Genomic DNA, 22,116 nt, shown 5'->3' with positions numbered 1-22,116 from the left:
AAGCAATTAAGACCTGGCTGTTCCGGCAGGCCTGGGGCTGTTGATTTATCCAGCCCCACTCTAAGCTATATGAATGTTGTGAAATTTTAATGTCTGTTCTTTTTAATTTTTATATGTTCCCCCTTCCTGCTTTTATCTGTAAGCTGCCCTTAGCCTCTCGAGAGTGGGTGGCATACAAATCCTAATAAACCGTAAACTGTAAACCGTAAACCATAATTATAGCCAGCCCTTTATGTCGCACTCAAGAACCTAATGGCAATCAGCACAGGAACAAAAATAGAGATGTAATATGTTTGCAGTTTCTAGTTCTCGTTAGCAAACAAAGATGATGTACCAACTATATTTCCAGAGTGGTCTTTAAAAACAGACCCTTGTCGAGTGCATTACTGTAGTTCAATCAAACAGTCCTAAAAGCAAAGCTGATTGTTGATGGGGTCTTTTGCTCTAGGTAGGGTTTCAACTAGCACATCTGCAGCCACGTTCCAAGTTATGGATCTGCTTCCCCAGCTACCACTTTGAGAGATGTTAGTGGAATCGACCAAGAACCTCAATGGGCAGAAAGCAGTTCTGCCTTGGGTTTAGCTTCAAGAAGTTTCTTCCAGCCCAAATGGCTTCTACAGATTGGAACAGGACTTCAGTTGTATATATTTCCATCTCATATTTGCATGTATCAAAAGATTAGTCTTCCATTCCTATAGTCTCCTAATTCTTGGAGACCACATTTAAACAACAGCATTCATCACATCTGTTTTAGTAGATCTAACATTACAGGAGAGGAAGGGGTTTGAGAGTTGTATATTTTTGCTTCTATTTTTATTTATTTATTTATTGTAATGAATCACACTTGTAACAAGGATGAAAGCCACCATTTTCTTAGCAACAATCAGCAACCCTGATACTCTAGTGGGACAATTCCCAAAATTTGCAGAGATAAGTTGTTTATATCTCAACAAATCCAGAGGCAGGTTCAGCCACAATAGAAACAAAATACAATATAGCTATTCTAACTGTCTTGGCTTTTTGTTTTGTAATAAAAAAAAAATAATCAATCTGGTTTCCAACCAGGCTTAGAAATAGCCATACCATAGGAATATGCTGTTAACATTTCAACATAACCTATAGCACCCCCCAAACCCAGTGCTTAGTTCCAGTTCTGGAAAGTGTGCTTGGTTTACAGCTGATATGTCAGTCAATGCCTCTGATAAGCTTTGTTGACTCTCAGCGGTTTTTCATCATCTTTTATTTGCATCCATTCCTCAGGTAAATAAGAAATGGTTCCAAATTCTTAACAGCATAAATGTTGTGGCATTAGTCAAATGGGAAGGGCATCCATTCTCAGTCCCACCCTGTTACATTCAGAATTTTGTCAGGTGAGACAAAACTCTCTGTCATTCTTGAACTCCAATCCTATGCATGTACCTTTGCTTCAGTCTCATGTAGTTTTCCAAATATGAAAGGGTTATAGCCTTCGGTTTGCAAATAATGAAACCGTTTATTTTTCTCCTTCTCAAATATTGTTATTGCCATTATGTGCTGGGCGAGCGTCATTGCCACACATTAGTGGGAAGGAATGTTGCTCAGCACATTTCCTCATCTGTGACTTTGATGTTTCCAAGTTTCCAAGTTTAATAGAATTTGTATGCCGCCCACTCCCATTGGGACTCTGGGCGGCTCACAACAAGACAAAGAAACATTTAAAATTTAAAAAATAAAAATAAAAAATACAATATTAAAATTCACATCACCCATTCCCTCTAAGCGGGGCTGGATATCAATCAACAGCCCCAGGCCTGCCGGAACAGCCAGGTCTTGGCGGCTTTACGGAAGGCCGGGAGAGTAGTAAGGGTCCGGATCTCTGCAGGTAGATCGTTCCACAGGACCGGCGCAGAAACAGAGAAGTGTATGTGTATCACTCTCATATGGAGGTTCCATTTCAAAGATTGTTTTAATCCCAGGACTGTAATATATGCAATGACATATTTCTAGCATCTTGAATACGAAAAACCTTCCTGTTAAAAACCCAAGAGCATCCCTTTTTAGGCAATGACAATTATTCACATTATATAGGAATATATTAATAAAGAGTTGTAAGCATTAACCCATTATTATAGTATCTCTTGAGCCACGTGGGCGCACTGGTTAGAATTCAGTATTGCAGGCTACTTCTGCTGGCTGCCAGCTGCCTGCAATTTGACAGTTCGAATTTCACCAGGCTCAAGGTTGACTCAGCCTTCCATCCTTCTGAGGTCAGTAAAATGAGGATCCAGGTTGTTGGGGGCAATAGGCTGACTCTGTAAACTCCTTAGAGATGGGTGTAAAGCACTGTAAAGCGGTATATAAGTCTAAGTGCTGTTGCTATTACTTAGCAAAGATATTATACTTGCCGAGCTAAAACTATATCACCTTCAGAAGACTCCATACTTGAATTCATTCAAATGCGTAACTATTTGTGAGGATTTCCAGGACATTTCAGTAGGATGGGACCATGTCTTAGGGCCTGGTCAGACTGAGTAGAACGATGTCTCAGGCCCTTAGGGCCCAGTGATCACAAAAAGACATTCATATTGTTTCCCGTTTTTATTTTTCCATAAGTCTGATGATGCAAAGTTATGTGCCTTCTGTGTCTAACAATCAGAGGCTGTAAATGAACATTGCTTCTGCAGCTCCAGGATCCAGATTAGAACAAGGCAAGCAATCCCCAAGACAAACATCCATAATGAAACCCAGTAGTATATGGGTATAGAAAACCAGGCTCTGCAAATCTCCAATTTAGATTTTTTGACCCTGCCAAGAATACATTGTAAAACAGTCATTTAGTGCAACTAAATATTAAAGCTGTTATCTTATCTCAGAATGAAAAGTTCAGACCTGTAGCTCAAACCACAAAATATATTCATAGGTGGAGTTCTTGGTGTTCTCTGAGCTTGGCTGTTTGCTGGCAGATATTTCATTACCCAACTAGCTAACATCATCAGTGCTATTGAGTTTGGGGTTTACTTCCTGTTTATATACAGTAGCTTGCCCTGCCAATGTCGGTGGGGAGTTATGGTTTTCTTCTTGGTAGTTCCTTGATTAGGGTATTGTTTTGTGTTTGATTGTTTGATATTCATCCCTGATTATGTGTGTGATAGCTGCTGAAAGAGAAAACATCTGTTTTTTCTTTCTTTCTTTCTTTTTTTCTCTTCCTTCCTTCCTTTCATTTTGAATGGTATGCAAATACAATTTGTTTTTATATGGCTGATTTGTCTGAATGCCAAGCTTTCAAGGATTCCTTAGCATTTTTGGATTTAGCTTGGTCTAGACTCTAGATGCTCACAATTTCCCAGTTGAAGCTATGGTTGAAGCTATGTTCATGGATGCACTCTGCTAGTCTTCTGCCCATCTGTCAAACATAGTGGCTGTTAGAGTACTATATTCTATGTTAAATTATAAAATAAAATCTATAAATTTTAGGAATTCTTGGAAGCTCAGCATTCAGACAAATCAGCTGTCAATAGACATGCAGAAATAAACTATATTTACATATCAAAAGACATAGCAAATAGCTAAGAAGGTTAATAAAAGAGATCAGAACACATCCCCTCCGGTAACCAAAACTCAGATAACCAGGGATTAACACAAGACAAACAAGCATAAAATGATACTCTGATGAAAGAACTACCAAGAAGAAAACCACATGCTGTCCAACACTGGTAGGGCAAGCTACTGTATACAAACAGGAAGCAAACCCCACGCTCACTACTACTGCTTATGTATCTAGTTGGATAAATGAAAGCAAACATCCAAGCTTAAGGAACACCAAGGACTTCACAGTGCAAGCTTGAGCTACATATACAATATTCTCTTCCATTGGATACTCATATGCATTTCCTAAATATATAGACTCTATTTTCATTATTAATGGGCGTGAATGCAAAGTAAAATATGCCTAAGAAACACAAGTTCAGTATCTCTTAGAAGAAATAAAAAATTACATAACAATCCATACATTGCTTAATTCCACATCTGTACTTTTTTATTTACTTTTTTGTCATCATAAGGACAAGAATCGTGGTTTTAAAATATAAAACAAGGATATTCTTAGCAAGTAAAACCTGATTCCAACTTCCTTGTTACCACGGAAGCCTGTGGAGTCAGTTAAGTCAGATGATACTTTCAGCATCCTACAGGAGCACTCAGATATCTCAGAGAAGGTTACAAGAAGGACATGGACATCACTTGTTCCTTGCACTCATGCACAATGTATTGCCATTGTGACTACTACAATGAACATTGATGGACCTACTGTTTGTAACTTCACCATGGGTCCATTTTTCCTTCATTCCTACTTTAAACCCATCTGAGCTAGTATCTATTCTCACCCTGGCAAAACTTCTAAATCCTTGCTAAGAGGCCACCACATGTGATAAGAATACAAGACAATATTCACTCACAGCAGAGCATTTTCTTCCAATTCTTCACATTCCTTGTTTGCCTCTTCAGTATCCAATCCTTCATTGTCATTTTCTAGAGTTTTGCTAGTGTGGCTTCTGCTCCTAAGTTCTGAATCTCTCCTGAGAAAGATAATAGCAGGCATCCTTTATTGTCAACTCCAAAGAAACTTATAGCACTGTTGGGACCGACAACTTCACTAAAAAGGCCAAGGAAGCCAAAAGGAAATGCTGAAACAGTTTTGTTGAGTCTGACTTCTAAACACTGAGTCCCATTGTGGAGTCAATCAAAAGACAATGATTAATTTGATTTTCTTTATAGTCTCAAACAGCTGCCTTTGTTTTACACAGCAAGCATTATAAACGAAGTTGCATATATCTGAATGGGCTTCTGCCTCCCTACTTTTCAATAGACCAAGGAAATACTTTGTTAAAAAATGCCTATGCTAAAATAAAAAGATATATCGTAAGCATGTCTTTCTCACATTTTAAAATAATCAGAGCAGCATCATGATTTTAGGAGTAATAAAATGAATATCTGTAACATCTGCCACTTGTCTCCGAACCTATTTTTTTAACAATAAAAAGGTAATATTGGCCTTTGTTAATCCAGGGTTAGGTTACCAGTGCCCCCATCACTTGCTGATCCAGCATTGCATTCCAGCTCAATGCACTGGCAGGAATTCTTTGGTTCACACATCAGAAAAATAATACACAAGTAAACTTTGTATAAACACTTAGAGTAAAAAACCAACCAGAGCTCTGAGATATACCCAGGACAGGATATCTATGCTTTGAAAATGATATGGCACACCTTAATTGCTAAACTAACATTTTTCTGACAGAGAATCTGTCACAGAAATCAACTCAATATGGAAACAATTTTGGACCAGAACGATGCATTACAAAGACATCTGTAAACATCTGAAATGTGGGTTTCTTTAACATAAAGTCTTTTTTGCTCAGACTGCAATTCTTAATATTTTAGGCTTTATGCTCTGTTGAGGATTGCTATTGACATTTTCATGGTTTCAATTTTTATGGTTTTAGGTTTGAAAATGACAGAGTATATTCCGTTACTTGAACTAATTAGCAAATATTGACTCATTAATGTTTTATTCTTCCTTTTTGCCTCTGTTCCCAATTTGGTTCTTTATTTCTCCTTAAAATGCTTAATAAAACATATCTAATGGAAAATAATTGGAGGTGCTTCAGAACGTAAGGAATCATGTGCAGTAACTGCATCCTTTTTCAACTCCAATCATGTCTTTTATGAGACTTTACAAACAGCTAATTTGATGTAGTAGCTAAAGTATCAGGTTAGAAACTGGGAGACCATGAGTTCTACTCCTGCCTTAAGCACAAAGCCAACTGGATGACTTTGGGCAAGTCATTCTCCCTCAACCCTAGTAAAGAAGCAATGATAAACCACTTCTGAAAAATATTGACAAGGAATCTGCAGGGACTTGTACAGGCAGTCTCTGAGAATCAGACTCAATGGAATGAAAGGGGGTGATGGTGTCTACATCATTTTTCAGTCTTATATAGAAGATTAAAAAAAAAGATGCAAGCTTTAAAAAAAAGCTTTACTCACACCCACAGTGTTCCAAAGATCTCTTTTGGTTAATCTTTGAAGGCCTAATTAAAGGCCTTCATACTGAAACCCTTTTACCCATGGCAGAAATAAGCATGCAACACACCCATATCTCCACTTTACTTACAGGGTGCATTATAGTAGAAAAAGTACTGGACAAGATATGGGCTAGTCACTCTCTCTCTCAGTCTAACCAGAGGTGTTATTCAGCAGGTTCTGACCAGTTCTGGGGAACAGCTAGCGGAAATTTTGAGTAGTTCAGAGAACCGCTAAATATCATCTCTGATCAGCCCTGCCCCCATTTATTCTCTGCCTCCTGAGTCCCAACTGATCAGGAGAAAATGGGGATTTTACAGTATCCTTCCCCTGCCACGCCCACCAAGCCTCGCACACAGAACCAGTAGTAAAAAAGTTTGAATCTCACCATTGAGTCCAACCTATACTAGTTGATGACCAAACTAAAAAAGAGAAAGCTTCTGGGCCTTCTTGATTGCTTAAGATAACAGGACTATAAAATAACAAATTTAAGATGGAAATATTTTTTATAGCTACATCTGGTAAACAAAAAGATATATTTTAAAAGGCTATCCCTAAAAAAAAACCACCGTGAGGTCCTTGAGCAACATTTCCTACCTTTGAAGCCTTGAATGCAACCCTAGAGACCCACAAGAGTTGTAAACAAATCAAGGTAGTTAAAATTTCAGAAAAGGAAACATCATTAAGTATTTGGGATTACATTTTTACCTTAAAAAAATTAATGCTTCTTTAGCTTTCTGCCTGGCTACATGTAATTCTTGGACCCAAGCTGCTTCCTTCTGGAGCATGTCCACCCATGTCCACCCACTCATAGGCCAAATGCCGTCCATGTCTAGCAGAAAGGATGCCTGGATGATGCCTTACCCTTCTGCACAATGGCTTGTTTCTCTGATACAATGGCTGCTCTTTGCTCTTTGAAGACTTTGCTTTGAGAAGCTGGAAGGGCTTGGATGCAGGATCAGGTGATTCGCTGCAGGGTCTTCTTGGGAGAAATGGGACTGTCTGCGGTGGAGAAACAAAGAGAAACCATCACACCAAAGGATAAACCAAGCCAAAACAGTGCTCAGCTCCTTCTGTTAGATGATCCCTACCTTTGTGGACTTTCATCTTTGTCTATGGATGGTTTAACCACTTCTCCCTTAAGGCCTTCCTCATTTTCAGAGCTATGGAACTGATGCAGAGATAATTAGATAACAAAATAACAGAACAGAATTAGAGTTGAAAAGGAACTTGGAAGTCTTTTAGTCCACCTCCCTGCTCAGGCAGGAAACCCTATACTAGTGTTGGCGGACCTTTTCACCATGTCAAAATGGGAGCACACACATGTATGCATGCCAGAAACCAGAAGAGCAGCCACCCCATGTGCATGTGCGTGCCAGGAAGATGATTTTCCAGTTTCTGGTGCTTGCATACGCGCTAACCACCAGGTCTTACCGTTTCTGGCGTGTATGTGAAGACCAGATGGCTAGTGCGGGTGGTCACACCAGAAACCAGAAGGTCATCTTCCGGGCGTGCACTGGGCGGCTGCTCTTCCAGTTTCTAGCGTTCCCACCAGGGGTGGATTCCTGCCAGTTCTAACCTCTTCTATAGAAGAGGTTCCACAAATCTACAGTGCCATTTAGAACCGGTTCCAGCTCCCTCCCCCTGCCCATCCAGACATCATCAAGATGAAGAGCGAGAGGAGGAATTCTGGGACTTGAAGTCCACAAGTCTTAAAGCTGTGAAGTTTGAACACCCCTGGGTTTTTTTCTACAGGGTTAGGGGTGCAAGGGTCTTGTAACTTGACAGCTTTAAAACTTGCACACTTCAATGCCAGAGTTCCTGAGCCAACATGACTGGAGGAGGAATTCTGGGAGTTGAAGGCCATCATGACCCGACAAAAGCGCGCTGACAAAACCGCGGCGAGAAAACCACGATGTCGAAATCGTGCCAACAGCGCGCCCACAAAAGCGCGCCCACAAAAGCGCGCCCACAAAAGCGCGCCCACAAAAGCGCGCCCACAAAAGCGCGCCCACAAAAGCGCGCCCACAAAAGCGCGCCCACAAAAGCGCGCCCACAAAAGCGCGCCCACAAAAGCGCGCCCACAAAAGCGCGCCCATAAAAGCGCGCCCACAAAAGCACGCCCACAAAAGCGCGCCCATAAAAGCGCGCCCATAAAAGCGCGCCCACAAAAGCGCGCCCACAAAAGCGCACCCACAAAAGCGCGCCCACAAAAGCGCGATTAGGGTTAGGGTAAGGGTTAGGGTTATTACCTTGTTTTTGCGTTGTTTGTTGATGGCACACTTGTCAGCGCGCTGTTGTGGCTGCAATTTCGATGTCATGGTTTTCGCGCCGCGGTTTTGTCGGCACGTTTTTTTCGTGCGCGCATTTGTCAGTGAACTGAAGTCCACAAGTCTTAAAGCTGTCAAGTTTGAACACCCCTGGGTTTTTTTTCTAAAGGGTTAGGGGTGCAAGGGTCTTGTAACTTGACAGCTTTAAGACTTGTGTGCTTCAAATGCCAGTTTCTGAGCCAACATTTTGGTTGCTAAGCAAGAGCGTTGTTAAGTGAGTTTCACCATCCACCCAGTCACATGGCCAGCAAGCCACTCCCACAAAGCAGGCCACACCTACAGAAGAGGTTGTAAAAAAAATGAAACCCACCACTGGTTCCCGCACACGTGGAGACCAGCTGGCCAGCGCACCAGAACCCGGAAGACCAATGGGCAACAGCTCATGTGCCCAGAGAGATGGCTCTGCCTGCCACTTTCGGCATGCATGCCATAGGTTGGCCATCATAGCCCTATACCATTTCAGACAAATTATTATCCAATCTCTTCTTAAAAACCTCCAGTGTTGGAGCATCTACAGCCTCTGGAGGCAAGCTGTTCCACTGATTAATTGTTCTCACTGTTAGGAAATTTCTCCTTAGTTCTAGGTTGCTTCTCTCCTTGGTTACATTCCATGTATTGCTTTTGAATACAACAGAAATGTGGGAAAGAAGTTGTGGCTGGCTTGCCATTCTGTAGTACTCCCATCATAGTATCATCTCTTGTATGGTTTAAAGCAATTTCAAGAATGAGCATTTTAATGTAATGTTCTTGTCCTCATGGGGTAAAGCTGGAAAATATGAGCAACTGAAAGCCTTCCCAAGTTCCCTATGACAGTGGTTCTCAAATATTTTTATCTCGGGACCCCTTTACATAATTAAAAATGATTGAGAGCCCCAACAGCTTTGGTTTATGTGGAAAATATCTGTCAATATTTGCTGTATTAGAAATTAAAACTGAGAAAATGTAGAGTATTTGTTTCACTTCATGCCTTCCCTTGAAAAAAATCTCAGGGACTTCTAGGTTTCTCTAGCCCAAACTTTGAGTACCACTGCCCAAGACTACTTGCTAACTCCTCAAGGTGGAGAAGAGGAGTATGGAGGTGGCCTTGAAGAAGCTATGCAACAGCTGTTACATAAACATGATCTTAGCCTTTAAAGGGAGAAAGAAGTAGGAATGAAACTCCAGATTCAAGGGGTGGAAGAAAGAATCTCTACCTGGCTTTCAAGACTCCTTAATTATACCTGGTAACAATCAAGTAGACTTTCAGTTGTTTATGTGGAATTTATTTCCTGACTTGACCTTCAAAAGTTTGACAGCATGGATGATTCTTGGCTGAAGATCCTTTTGTTACAAAGGGGGAAACTTCTTCCCATTGTCAATGAAATGACAGGACCAAAAAAAGGTAAAAGTGTCCCTGCAGGTTTTTACATTTCTGTAAGCCATTGAGCCAATGATGTCTGAAGATGATTCCATGGTCACGTGGCCAGCATGACATGACAGGGACAAAACTAATAATTAAATAGAGCGATAAAGCTACAGAAAGGAAACTGAGGCTTTCAGCATCATATTAAACTAATTTTATGTAGGCATTCCCTGGCTTCCTTGGGACACTAGGATATAAAAAGATGGTTATGGTTGAATAAGCAATCCAAGTTGCCCAAAGTTTGAGCATTTCTGGCTGCTAATAGATATTTTAATATGTCTGGGCTTGAGATCCGATGAAGGATGAACCTGCCATATCCAGAGTGCTGAATAAAGTCAAAAGATGCATGCAACTGTTGAACATCAACTGTGATTATTTGGTAGCCGGAAGGAAAAGTAGGAACTTGGCACAACACATGTTTTTTTCCATAAGGATGAACTTTAACAGAAGTCCACAAGTTGCACAGATGAAAGTAATTAATCACATAAATATAGATCCTACGGGGAATGAAAAAAAAACAACCATGTAGACTAAAAGGCAGTAGAAAGGTGCTTCTTTTTGTGGTTTACTTTTATCACTTTTGCAGATGCTGAGGCCTTTGAGTTACTTAACTAAAAAAACAAAACCCTGATGCTATCTGAAGTTTAATAAGGTTGAGGAGAGAAGAAACTTAATAGCTGCAGTTCCAATACAGGAAACCATTCTTGAACAGTGTATCACTGATCCCTTGGAATCATGACAAGCATGCTCATCATCTAGAACACAAGTATCAAACTTGATGTGTCATGTTGCTGTGACATATTATGATTTTTTTCCCTTCGCGGAGCTGTGGTGGGCGTGGCCTGCGCATGACACCCCTGATTCTAGAAGACCACTTGAGAACCTTTAATAAAGCTAATCTTGATTAGGGATGGGGGCATCCAGTAGGAGGCATGATACCTGAAGAAAGCATGTAGTCAACAGATAATACCACCTATCAAATTTTCCCAATCTGGTGCCTCCAAGTGTGCTGGACTTGATTCCACCAGTTCACACAGTTTCAAAATTGAAAAGCCTAATGTTTAAGGATACCAAATTAGAGAAATCTGACCTACTTAGTTTAACATTACCCTCAGCATGGAACTAGAACAATGTCTGGAGACAATGAGATTATGTTACTAGCAAATTTTCTAACTTTGGCCTAGACTGTAAATGAATTCAGAACTGGCTTACAAAGAGAGAATGAAGGTCAAATGGTAAGGGAGATGTAGTGCACTCAGCAAGTTATATTCTTGCAAAAGAACCATAGTAATAGAAGGGATTCCTTACCGTTAGCTGCCTGGGTACAACTGCAATGCTGACTCGACGCCGAGCTGAGCCCTGGAATGCAAAGAAGTTTGATTAGCATGCCTAAAGTTTGGGATTGGCTGTTACGGGGATGATATTTCCCTTAAGGCTATACCTGTCTCTTTTCCTCAATCTGTAACAGTTCATTTTCCAGGGACAATATGATAGAGTTCACAAACCATGCTAGATTACTGCGTAATCACAGTTTAATATAAACATGCACATATCTGAATCTCTCTAAACTCTGGTTTACAAATCACAGTGCATGGTTTCACCCAATACCTATAGTCAAAACTAAGCAATAAATGTGGAGATGAAATACAATGAGATCCTTGAGCTCATCAAGAGTTGAAAGACCAAGCTTGGCCCTGCTGAACTACAGGACAATAATTTCAGCTTTCTTTCTCTGGAGGTGATGAAGCTCAATGACTGGGCTAGCTGCCTTTGGTAATCCTGCCACCATCTCTTCTAAAGCAATGATTCTCCATAGAAGCAGCTGAGAACTATTCCCTACCCACAACCCTAATCTTCCTTACCTGCTGAAAAAATCGCGCTAAGGGATATTTCAGTTTCTGCTCACCATCATCTATGAGACAAAAATATTTTTTTAATGGGAAGGACCATAACTCAGAGCTCAACTACATGTTTTTCAATTCAAACATGTGCTGGATTCCACCTGTGGTATCTTCAGGAAGAGTTGGGAAACTTCAGTGTATAAAACCCTAGAAAATCAGGTAGATTGAATATGATTTGACATTCCTCAGTAGATTATGTTCCAGTTGGGTCAATAAGGGGCATATAATAATGCTGCATAATTCACTCACAGCAAACTAGTGTCTTAAGGCAACCTTAAAAAAATTTCTGAAATGGATAGTCGTGATTACTGAATCTGGATAATTAGAAAATGCTTATTTTATAATGTGGGACAAAGGGAGCTTTTGTATGTTGAACAGACTGTTATTTGATAATGTCAAGAATGGCACTTGTGAAAAACATGGAAGGAATATCAGTATTTAGAGTCCTCATTAGCCAAACTAAGAGGCAGGCCCAAGACAAAAATCTTGAAAAGATTGGTTTGGGAATGTCTCTCAGGGTAGCTTGCCAGTAAAATTATTTGAAACTAACTTTTGTATGGTTCATGTGTGTGACATAAATATTAATTACACTGGGGAAATCAACTGAAGTGTGTTTTTTTGTCTTTTCATGCTCCTCATTGACAGAGCTATATAAAAACAATTCTAGACGTAAGACTACATGAAATGCATTCAAAAAATGTAATTGCATCAGCTTGGGAAAGAGCGAGAGAAAAATCAAATGGTTAGGATTTATTTAGCCCTTCCCTCTCTTGCTGCATTCCTGTAGAAAAGCTGCTTCTTTGTAGCTAAGTTAAAGGAGAAATTATCAATCAACCAAAGGCAGAAATTATTGCCAAAGCGAATACTATATTCATTCTGTAGCACACACAAAAAGGTGAAACTCCATCAGAATGTTCTAATTGCTAGAGCTCTTTCTTGATGCTTAAGTTTTGATCCTTTATTTGTTTCATTGATAGGAGACACATATTTATTTTCATTTATTAAATTTCTACGTGGCCCATTTCCCCTACAAGGTGAAATATGGGCATATGTCAGGGCTTGGTTTCAAAATCCTTTAATCAGCTTGCATAACTTTAAGAGGTAGGAAAGCTTCTTTCCAAGGGAAAACAGGTCAGAGCTAAACAAACCTTCTTAATATTTTCCCTCTCAGATGGACTACCACATTAAAGAGACCTTCAAGTCAATTAAGAAACAGCTTGGCTCCTGCAGATAATGCATAGATTTTCTCAGAGATCTCTGTGAGGTGGGAGGTTTCCACAAAGTCAAGGTGGCAACCATGACCACACAAGCCATGAATTAGCAAAGAGGCAGAACTTCTACTGAACAGTCTTCAGTGATGTTTTGACCTACTGGACACACTTCGCTCATTAACACCTCTGATTTTCAGTTGTGAGAGCAGAACTAGAAAAGGGTTGGACTTTTTTTAAAAAAAAAAACAACCCTCCCACTTATTTAAAATACAGGTGGTTCAATACAAAGCTTTTCACCATTGTGGAACCTGTTGATATATGATTAAGAAACAAGGATTCTTCTAACTCATTTGGGTTTTTTTTTAATGATATGAAGCCTGAAACAGATAAAAACAAATATTTTCCACACTTCTCCTGAGAATTCAAGCAAGTGTTCATAAGTGCTACTCTTACACCAAACATTTATTCCTCTGTACACACCAGCTGTTTCATTGTCTTATATTTCCATCCCAGGCTTTTTTTCTAAGGAGCCAGGAGAACAATTCCTAGTCACAAAGTGGACAACTTTGAGGATAGACACAGTGGATGCTTAATAATGAAAGATAGTAGGCATTGTATTAAATTGTTTCATGCTTCAAAATAGGGTTCCAAGAAACAGATTGGGGCCTCATGTGGGCCTGGGGCCTCAGGATGCCCAGAGACCCAATCTTACCCTTGTTTTCAGTTAACTGCCAGTTTCGGGAATTCTGCTGGATCAGCCTCTTCATATCCTCTAACTCTGCATGCTCCCTCAGGTGATGCCGTTTGAGGTTCTCCACATGTTGCACCATCAGTTCTGCAGCTCGACTCATGCGGGCCTCCTGCAGGAAGGACAGGAAGGTGTGAATGAATCCAAGGAGGGGAGTAATAAAGGAAACTATGACCAAGCCAGCCCAACCTTCTTCAAGGATATCAGTGAACAGGTTTGCCTGCTTCAACCCTATATTTTTCGAATTGTGCAGATCCTTCATTGAGTAATGACCATCGCCGTAGGATAGTCAATGATTAATTGAGCCCATGAACCTTATGACTAATATTTTGCATTGGGATGGATTTCCATGCCTTGCTGGATGGCTGATTTTTAGACTTTAAGGGAGATCAAACCTGGTTAGTGAAAGACGACAGCAGCAAAGCACTTTTATATTGATATAAGAAAGTGACATGAATCACATAGCAATTAAGCTTCTCAAATGATATTTTTTACCTTTTATAGTATTTTCCAGAGGCTCACTATGCTACATTTTGCTAAGTCTGCCATATAAAGGCATATTGCAGGAAGCAGAGTGATGGTGACTTGCCTAAAATCATTTAAGGAGAATGAATACAGGACCAAGTTTTGCATTGGAGACTTCCTAGTCCTGGGACAGCATTAGATTCTCTGTTCAATTTTATTTCATCTAATTTGGTTTCAAATGTTACCTATCATATAAAAATATCCAGTGGCTAAGTTATATGCAAATTGGGTTATTATTTTCCTACATGTAACACCATTACATAAAAAATATGTGAGCAGGATTCTAAGATTCTAACCTTCTACAAATGCTCCTTATTATCAAATATATTAAAACTGTGTTTTAATATAATTAAAGCCAATTATTTCACTTCTTTCCTGAACTGTTCCCTGTGCTACCAACATACTAGAACAGATTCCATGATTTTGCAAATTTTTAATAAAAATAAAACTACCCTTAAGAAATCCTGATTAAATGTATAGAGTTTGCCAACTAACACTGTTTTTTACTTGTTTTATCTCAAGCTCATCCTAACATTTCCCATTTTGTACCAGGGATCTCCCCCCCTTTTTTATTATATGCCAAAAAGTTATTTACAACTCCTAGTAACCATCTAAACCTAATTTCTCCATGATTAATTACAGATAGTCCTCAACTTACAACCAATTTTAGTTACCAAATTCAAAGTTACAATGGCATCGAAAAAGTGAACTACAACTGGTCCTTGCACTTATCACCCATGGTCATATGATCAAAATTTGGGTACTTGGAAACCAGCATGAATTTACAATGCTTTCAGTGTCCCAGCATCATGTGATAGCCATCTGTGACTTTCCTATCCAGCTTCGAACAGGCGAAGTAAATGGGGGGAGGTTGATTCACTCAACAACTGCATAACTTATTTAACAATAAAACTAGTGATTTGCTTAAGAACATGGCAGAAAAAGGTCACAATTGGGCATGACTTACTTAATAACTGCCTTGTTTAACAGTGAAAATTGTGGTTGAGATTACTAATATTGTTATTGTGAATTGGATTAATATGAATGATACCCAGAACCAACTCTGTTCACCCCCAATATAAATGTATAACTTAAAACAATGACAATTGTAGTCATGGGTCAAGGACTACACATATATCTAACCTGGTGTCAGACACAAAGGCTCAAGGCCATATGTTAAGTTGTCAGGCTACCCCAAGTAGCCCATAATCCCATAAGATGGTAGTTGTTGATATCAGTAGCAATCTACTCACCTTTCCAATAATTCAGAGTTTAAATAACAGAAATAATAAAACTACAGTGTTACCTGATGGACAGCTCCTAATTTCTCTGCAGCACCTGCTGCCCTTTCAATTGTCCTTGTCAGAATTGCTAGGCTGTTCTGTAAATGTTCAACCAGTTCCTTATGCCTGGGGTCCGAAGAGGCCTGATCCAACTTCTGGAGGAATAAAACAGACATTCTGAATGAACTGAAATAATGACTAATTGGACTTATTCACTAGACTTCATAAATAAGACAATTCTCAGGACTGGATCAATTCATTATACATGCAATGCAATGCAAGAAAAATTGGCCCAATTTCCTTCAGAAACCTTTATGTGCAACTTGCTCAATGATAGTAACACATTGTTTTAACTGCACATGGGTCACGATAAAATCAGAAAGGCATTCTATTTATGGTTTAGCCGTTAATGAAAAGGATAGGAAAAATGCAATGTCTGAATCCATCTCAATCTCTGCTGGTCCTCTCCCTTTTGAGATTTTGGAAGCCCAATGCTATTGATGGCTCTAAATTACCATCCTTTAGAATGCAAAAGAAATGATCAAAAGACTCCAGAAAATTACTTCACTTGCCTGCAACACTGCCTGACATTCTGCCAACTCTTCTTGAATATTCTCTTCTGCTGTGTTCCGGGCTCGTTCTTCTATCTGTACTCGCTGTCTCAGGGTAAACATATCGCAGCGTAAAGCCAAGGCTAAATGCGCAAAAGCTGCCTGCCAAAAAAAGAAAGATCATCCAAATTCTACTACTGATGGAATAATATTGATTAATGGAATATGATTGATCAATCACATTCCATATTTTTCAAAATCCTTTGGGGGAAACTATTAATGAATAGACCCTAAGTCAAATGTTCTAATTTTCTCTAGGAAACAGAAAAGATAGTGTAAAATATTTGGACTTTTATCAATTTCTTATCAGCAATCAAGTTTCAAGAGAAAGTCAAGATGTTGTGCATATGTATCTATGTATTTGTATTTCTGTGTTAAACTAGCATGAAATTCATCCATGCTGTAACAGAAAGACAGAAACCAGTTGCTATAATGGTCAAAGGCTCTCAGCTTTGAGATGCGAGGTCCAGTTCTGTCTTTGGCACAAAGTCCAGTTGTGGGCCATTCTTTTTCAATATTAGGAAGAAGGCAATGCAAATCACTTCTGAAAATGTTGTCCCAAAAACCCAACGCCCCCCTTTTTTTTTCATAAGACAACTGGACTTCCTTGGTTTTTCTCCTTTGAACATGTTTAGCTTCTCATCCAAGAAGATTCTTCAGTTCTTGGTTGAGAAACAAAATGTTTTCAAAGGAAAAGAACCAAGAAGGTCTAGTTACCCTTTGAGGAGGAAAAAGAACATTTGGGGCAATCATGACCTGAATCTCCATAGACGTTGCCCCAAAAACTGCATGGACCTGTTTGGGCAGTTTGCCAGGAACTTTGACTGACTAAAAGACACTGATATGAAATGTCACCTTTCATGATGACCTGGTCATCTTAAATTATATTAATTGTTTCAGACAGTTTCCCAGGACTCATATCCTTTAACTAAGAAAACAGTGGTGCCTCCCAAGCAATAACGTATTATTGTTTCGTTGTTGGGAAATTGAAATACAAATGTTTCATTTCCCTGCTGAAAAATGTCTAGTGTCACATGCATTTATCCATTGTATGCTTTCTAGTGACACTGTAATGCAATGAAAAAGGAATATAAATCACTTGAGTCCTCTGGTACATAGAAAATTTGCCAACCCAGCCAATGTTATTATGGAAGTTGAACTTAAGGCTACAATTATGCAAACATCTTTGATGAAGGAAAATGTTCATCACTAAGGACAATACTCGGGGGTGGGCTTCAAAACTTACAGCAAGAGGTTCTCTGCCCAGTTGCTGGGTGGGCATAGCCTAGTTGGCCTCCTCCACCACAGGAGGGGGTGGGCATTTTCACCTTTCCCAGACTCCAGAGGCTTTCCTTGAGGGCAAAAACTGCCTCTCCTGTGCTCCGGAGGCACTCCAGAGGCCAGAAACAGGCCTGTTTCTGGCTTTCTGAAACTTCCAGAAAGCTCATTTCCCTCCTCCCGGAGCCTCTGCACGGGCCCTGCACTTATCTTGCATCCAAAATGGGCCGTGTGCAAAGTCCTGGGAGAGGTGGGGCAGGGTGGGAGGGGCAAGGTGGGCAGGGCAGGGCGAGGGATGAGATTTGGAGGTTCTCTGAACTGCCCATAATGTTAGCTACAAGTTCTCCTGAACCTGGGTGAACCTGTAGTAGCCCACCCCTGAGTCAATACTGTAGTAGATAGATGTAGTTGAGCCTCAGAACAAATAATGTTCTACAGGTTAGAAAAAGACAAGAAGCCAATTATTTTAGAACATCTATCTCAATAAGCATCAGAATATCTTCTGAAAAAGCTAATATGCTATGAATTAGAAAGAATTCAGCTGCATGGACAACACTTACCTCCACATCTTGCTCTGTCAGAGATGCCCTGCAAGGAAAATACAAAATCATACACAGTAGATATTACTAATATCTGATCTGGCAAAGGTCAAACAACTTAGCAGAGGAAAGGTTCTGTAGCTTCCAACCTGAATAACTTCACCCATGAAGCTGGAGAGAATGCATAAAGACATCCCCCACTATTGCAACCTTGATCTCTGATTTACAGAACCTGTGAGCAAACATATTCAGATTGGTATAGTTCAGAGGGATGTTAAGTGCAAGACGTAACTCAAATATACAAGGGGAAATACCTTGTAAATGATATGGAAAGATTATTTATAATAATTGATACTGATTTCAGTAATGTTGTTGCTAAGGTTGGTACAAGCAATTAAAGGTAAAGGTAAAAGTCCCCCTTGCACATATGTGCTAGTTGTTCCCAACTCTAGTGGGCAGTGCTCATATCTGTTTCAAAGCCGAAGAGCCAGCGCTGTCCAAAGACGTCTCCATGATCATTTCGCCAGCATGACTAAACATTTAAGGTGCATAGAACACTGTTATCTTCCCATGAAAGGTTGTCCCTATTTTTTCTACTTGCATTTTTACATGCTTTTGAACTGCTATGTTGGTAAAAGCTGGGACAAGTAAGGGGAGCTCACTCCATTATGCGGTGCTAGGGGTTCAAACCGCTGAACTGCCGACCTTTCTGATCAACAAGCTCAGCATCTTACCCATTGAGCCACTGCATCCCACAATTATTGGAGTTCAATTGTGTTTGTTTGGATTTTAAGGCCTTTTTAAAGCCATCTAGGAATTACTGGCTTATTTTAGAGAGCTTTCCCCACTCACAAAAAAACAACAACAGGTAAGCAAGAAGGCCTATGAAAGAGTTCTGTCAGACATGTGGACGGCTCTTACCTATGCAGGCCCAGCCTCTGAAGCACAGAAACCTCCACTTGTGAAGTGTTCAATTCATCTTCAGAAGAATCTGATTCTAGATAAGAAAAGTTTAACAAATAAAGTGGAAACAACACAAATTAGGAACAGATTAGAAAAAAAATAAAGACATTTAGTCATCCCTTGAGATTATTTTGCCAAAAATTTTATTGCAAAGGTATGGCAGGCCAGTAACTGCAGACTGTTCAAAAGCACTTGAAATGTAAGTTACATTCCTGATAAAACAATTTGCCTTAACAGTTCGTGGCCATTTGTTTTTACACAGATTACAGTAGATATCATTCAGATAGGGCATTAAACTGGATCCTTTTTTCTAGGCTAAATAGTCATTCTACACAGTCTCAGAACATGAATATGGGGTTTGCTTATTTCAATAGAAATTTCAATATATTGCAGCACTCATAATTCTAGAGATGCACGCTTGAAGAAAATTCCTGATGACTATAAAAATGGAGAAAATGCTAATCTTTTGGAGATGGAAAAATTGGAATTGGGGAAGAAAAGGAAGTCAACTAGTAATTCCTGGAAGGTTAGGAGCATAAATTAAATAGATATACAAAAGGGAAAACAAAATTGGAAGAAACAAAATGAAAGGTAGGGAACTGTAGAAAACAAATGGAGGGTGGTGAATTCTGAAAGATATTTGAATATGAAATAAAAATAAGGAGGGGGGGAGAAAATTTGGACCATATGGAAGGGCAACAATGCAAAGAAAGGAGAACACAAGATAAATCTAGCACTCATTGACCAACCTTCGTAGCTGTCACCACTATCTTTGAAACACACTGCTTGGACTCTGCTCCTCTTTGCCAGCTCTTGGGATCCCACCACAGAAAGCTGCAAAGGAACTAGTGTAGTTACAACCAAGTAACAGAAATCTACACACACATTCATTCCTCAACATGGATTAGATCCTCTTAGGGAAATAGAGTTAACTTGGAAAGAAGTACCATGATACCACCCCAACTATACACAGCAGAGTGGGCTGTTATATGAATAACACCAGCTGAAGAGAAAACCTTCCTTCATACTTCTTTCATTTAGAACATTGGTATATTTGTTTCAAGCCTCACATCATGTTACATTAAAGTAAAAGAGATTCTAATTGAATAATATGTTCCAATAAAGTTTTCTCCACCCTGGTATTCTCTATATACATCTTGGATTACGACTCTCAGAATGCCCAGTCAGCCCATCTCCAAGATACCGAACTGAAGGAACATGTTTTGGAAAATACTCTGATGACAATGCATACAGTTCTAAAGCCAAAGCTAAGCCATTCGGGGCCTGATCAATTCCTAGCACTAAAAACTGGGAAGCCCTTCTTGAAAAAAGGCAGCAATTGTAAAACCATTCCAGTCTTACTTACTTTGGCTTTGCCATCAGAGTTTTGGCTTCTTTCATTCACCATTCTTTCTGATTCTCCTTCTGAAGTGGCCGTTGTTTCTGAAGGAACAAATACAGAAACATACTCTTCTCTTCTTGCATCTATTGTGTTCATGAGAAAATTTCCCATTCAACCTAAACCCAAAATTTGGCAACAGGATTGGCATCATCATTTTGGGCATCTTAGGAACAAGATCTGGATGCTAGAGGACTCAGAATAGAAAATGGGAGAAGTAGCAGGTCCTGACATTTCTCCTTGCTAAGTGGGTTCCTTCCAGAAGGAACAATATGAGTTCTAATATGCAAGTCGAAGATGAGTTATCAGAGTACTTTGGGCCTTTGTTCAGAGAATTGACAATGATGATGGGAGAATAGGCTGACAATACATGTATTCTAAAGCAAGTAGAAAATCTTAGTTCAGCTATCTCCTATCTAATGTTTTTGAAACATTTTTTTGAAGTTGGGGTCTGGGCTCCCAGAAATTCCACCTGTTGCAGAGATGGCAGCATAGTGTTCTTGAGACTTGATCACAGAAGAGTAATCACACAACTGACAGATAAATATATTGAATCCACAAAATATTTTTATTTGAAGCAAAGACATATTGAAACAGCAGTAACTTTGTAGCACCACTTGTGAAACTCTATTTGCAGGGGTAACCAACCGTGGCAATTTTAAAACTGGGGAATTCTGGGATTTGAAGTCCACAAGTCTTAAGATTGGCATGATTGGACACCCCTGCTGTAGAGGAATACAGAGATGACCTTGGTGAAGGAACAGATGAGCCTTGAAGGGAAGGCAAATTACAATTCAGTCCTGATAAAGTGGAAAGCATGAGAAAGAGACTTACAATAACCCTGTCTTAGTTTCATTTGGTATAAGATGGGACAGAGAGAAACGCTGACAAGTTTTCAAGGTTCTGTTATTAAATCCTACTGTGATAAAGTAGCTTTCCTGGGATCCTTTTGGTCTCTGTTTCCTGACTTAGCCTAGCTCAAAGCAATGACATAACCTTCCATCTAGCATGGAGAATGTCCAAATCAGTTTTAGCCAAGTGATCAGAGCAAGGCCTTCTGGTGTGAATCTAATGCCTAAGCATAGTACATAAAATTGTGTGCTACAACATCCAACTCTCAACGATTACTTCAGCTTCAACCTCAATAATACATGGGCAAACAATAGATACAAACTCAAGGTAAACCGCTCAAAACTCTATTGTAGAAAATATGACTTCAGCAACAGAGTGGTCAACGCCTGGAATGCTCTACCTGACTCCATTGTTAAATCCTCAAACCCCCACAGCTTCAACCTCAAACTGTCTACCGTGGACCTCACCCCATTCCTAAAAGGTCCGTAAAGGAGGCGTGCATAAGAGCACCAACGTGCCTTCCATCCCTGTCCTACTGTCTCCATTTAATTGTACTCATTTCCTTTGTTCACCCCCATGTTTATACTTATATCTGTTATCTTGTACATGTTTGACAAACTAACTAACTAAAATAAATAAATGAACATGCTGTACACGGGGCAGAGGAATAAACAAGGAGGGGTGCTGTTGTTAAAGTGGCAGAGAAAAAACAGCCACTGCATCCAGAATAGATTGTGGCATTATACTGGATCTGTTGCAACTGAGAAATGTTCCAGTGATAGGCCAGAATAGAAGGAAATAAGAATGAAAAGAAAATGTGGGAGCCAGAGTGGGTTGTGTTCTTTCTCCCTTTTAATAGGAGCCAGAAGGGTTCTCTAAGTCCTAGACTTGTGACTGTTCCATTAGATGCAGGGGCATTTGCTCTCTTTAAGATAGTTACATCTGTTGAAAGCTGCTAACTTTGTGTAGTGAAGACCTACCAGCCACTAACGATACCAAGCTCTGATTAATCTT

The 22,116-nt window shown here is 39.7% G+C and overlaps 1 protein-coding gene across 1 annotated transcript; it reads right to left on the bottom strand.

The window, feature by feature from the left end:
* Positions 1-2,562: 2,562 nt before the first annotated feature.
* Positions 2,563-20,289, bottom strand: LOC106553221 (uncharacterized). Its single transcript, XM_014071684.2, has 13 exons — positions 20,218-20,289; positions 19,601-19,685; positions 18,810-18,885; positions 17,910-17,937; positions 16,033-16,173; positions 15,484-15,615; positions 13,617-13,764; positions 11,655-11,704; positions 11,101-11,151; positions 7,152-7,231; positions 6,925-7,062; positions 4,434-4,553; positions 2,563-2,784 (listed from the first exon to the last, which is right to left on the bottom strand). The coding sequence occupies exons 1-13, from the start codon at positions 20,257-20,259 to the stop codon at positions 2,625-2,627; spliced, it is 1,251 nt and encodes a 416-aa protein (XP_013927159.2). The 5' UTR covers positions 20,260-20,289; the 3' UTR covers positions 2,563-2,624.
* Between the last annotated feature and the right edge of the window lie 1,827 nt (positions 20,290-22,116).

Source organism: Thamnophis sirtalis, unplaced genomic scaffold (assembly GCF_051295495.1).
Source record: "Thamnophis sirtalis isolate CommonGarterSnake01/CBP01778 unplaced genomic scaffold, rThaSir2_p1.2 scaffold_7, whole genome shotgun sequence".
Classification (NCBI taxonomy): Eukaryota; Metazoa; Chordata; class Lepidosauria; order Squamata; family Natricidae; genus Thamnophis; species Thamnophis sirtalis.
This window is presented reverse-complemented; position numbering and strand designations above follow the sequence as displayed.

Coding starts and splice junctions, on each gene's coding strand:
- LOC106553221 (XM_014071684.2), bottom strand. CDS start 20,259: ATGGTGAATGAAAGAAGCCAAAACTCTGATGGCAAAGCCAAA. Junction 11,705..13,616: donor GCAGTTAACTGAAAACAAGG/GTAAGATTGGGT, acceptor TTTGTCTCATAG/ATGATGGTGAGCAGAAACTG. Junction 7,232..11,100: donor TTGTACCCAGGCAGCTAACG/GTAAGGAATCCC, acceptor TCTCTGCATCAG/TTCCATAGCTCTGAAAATGA.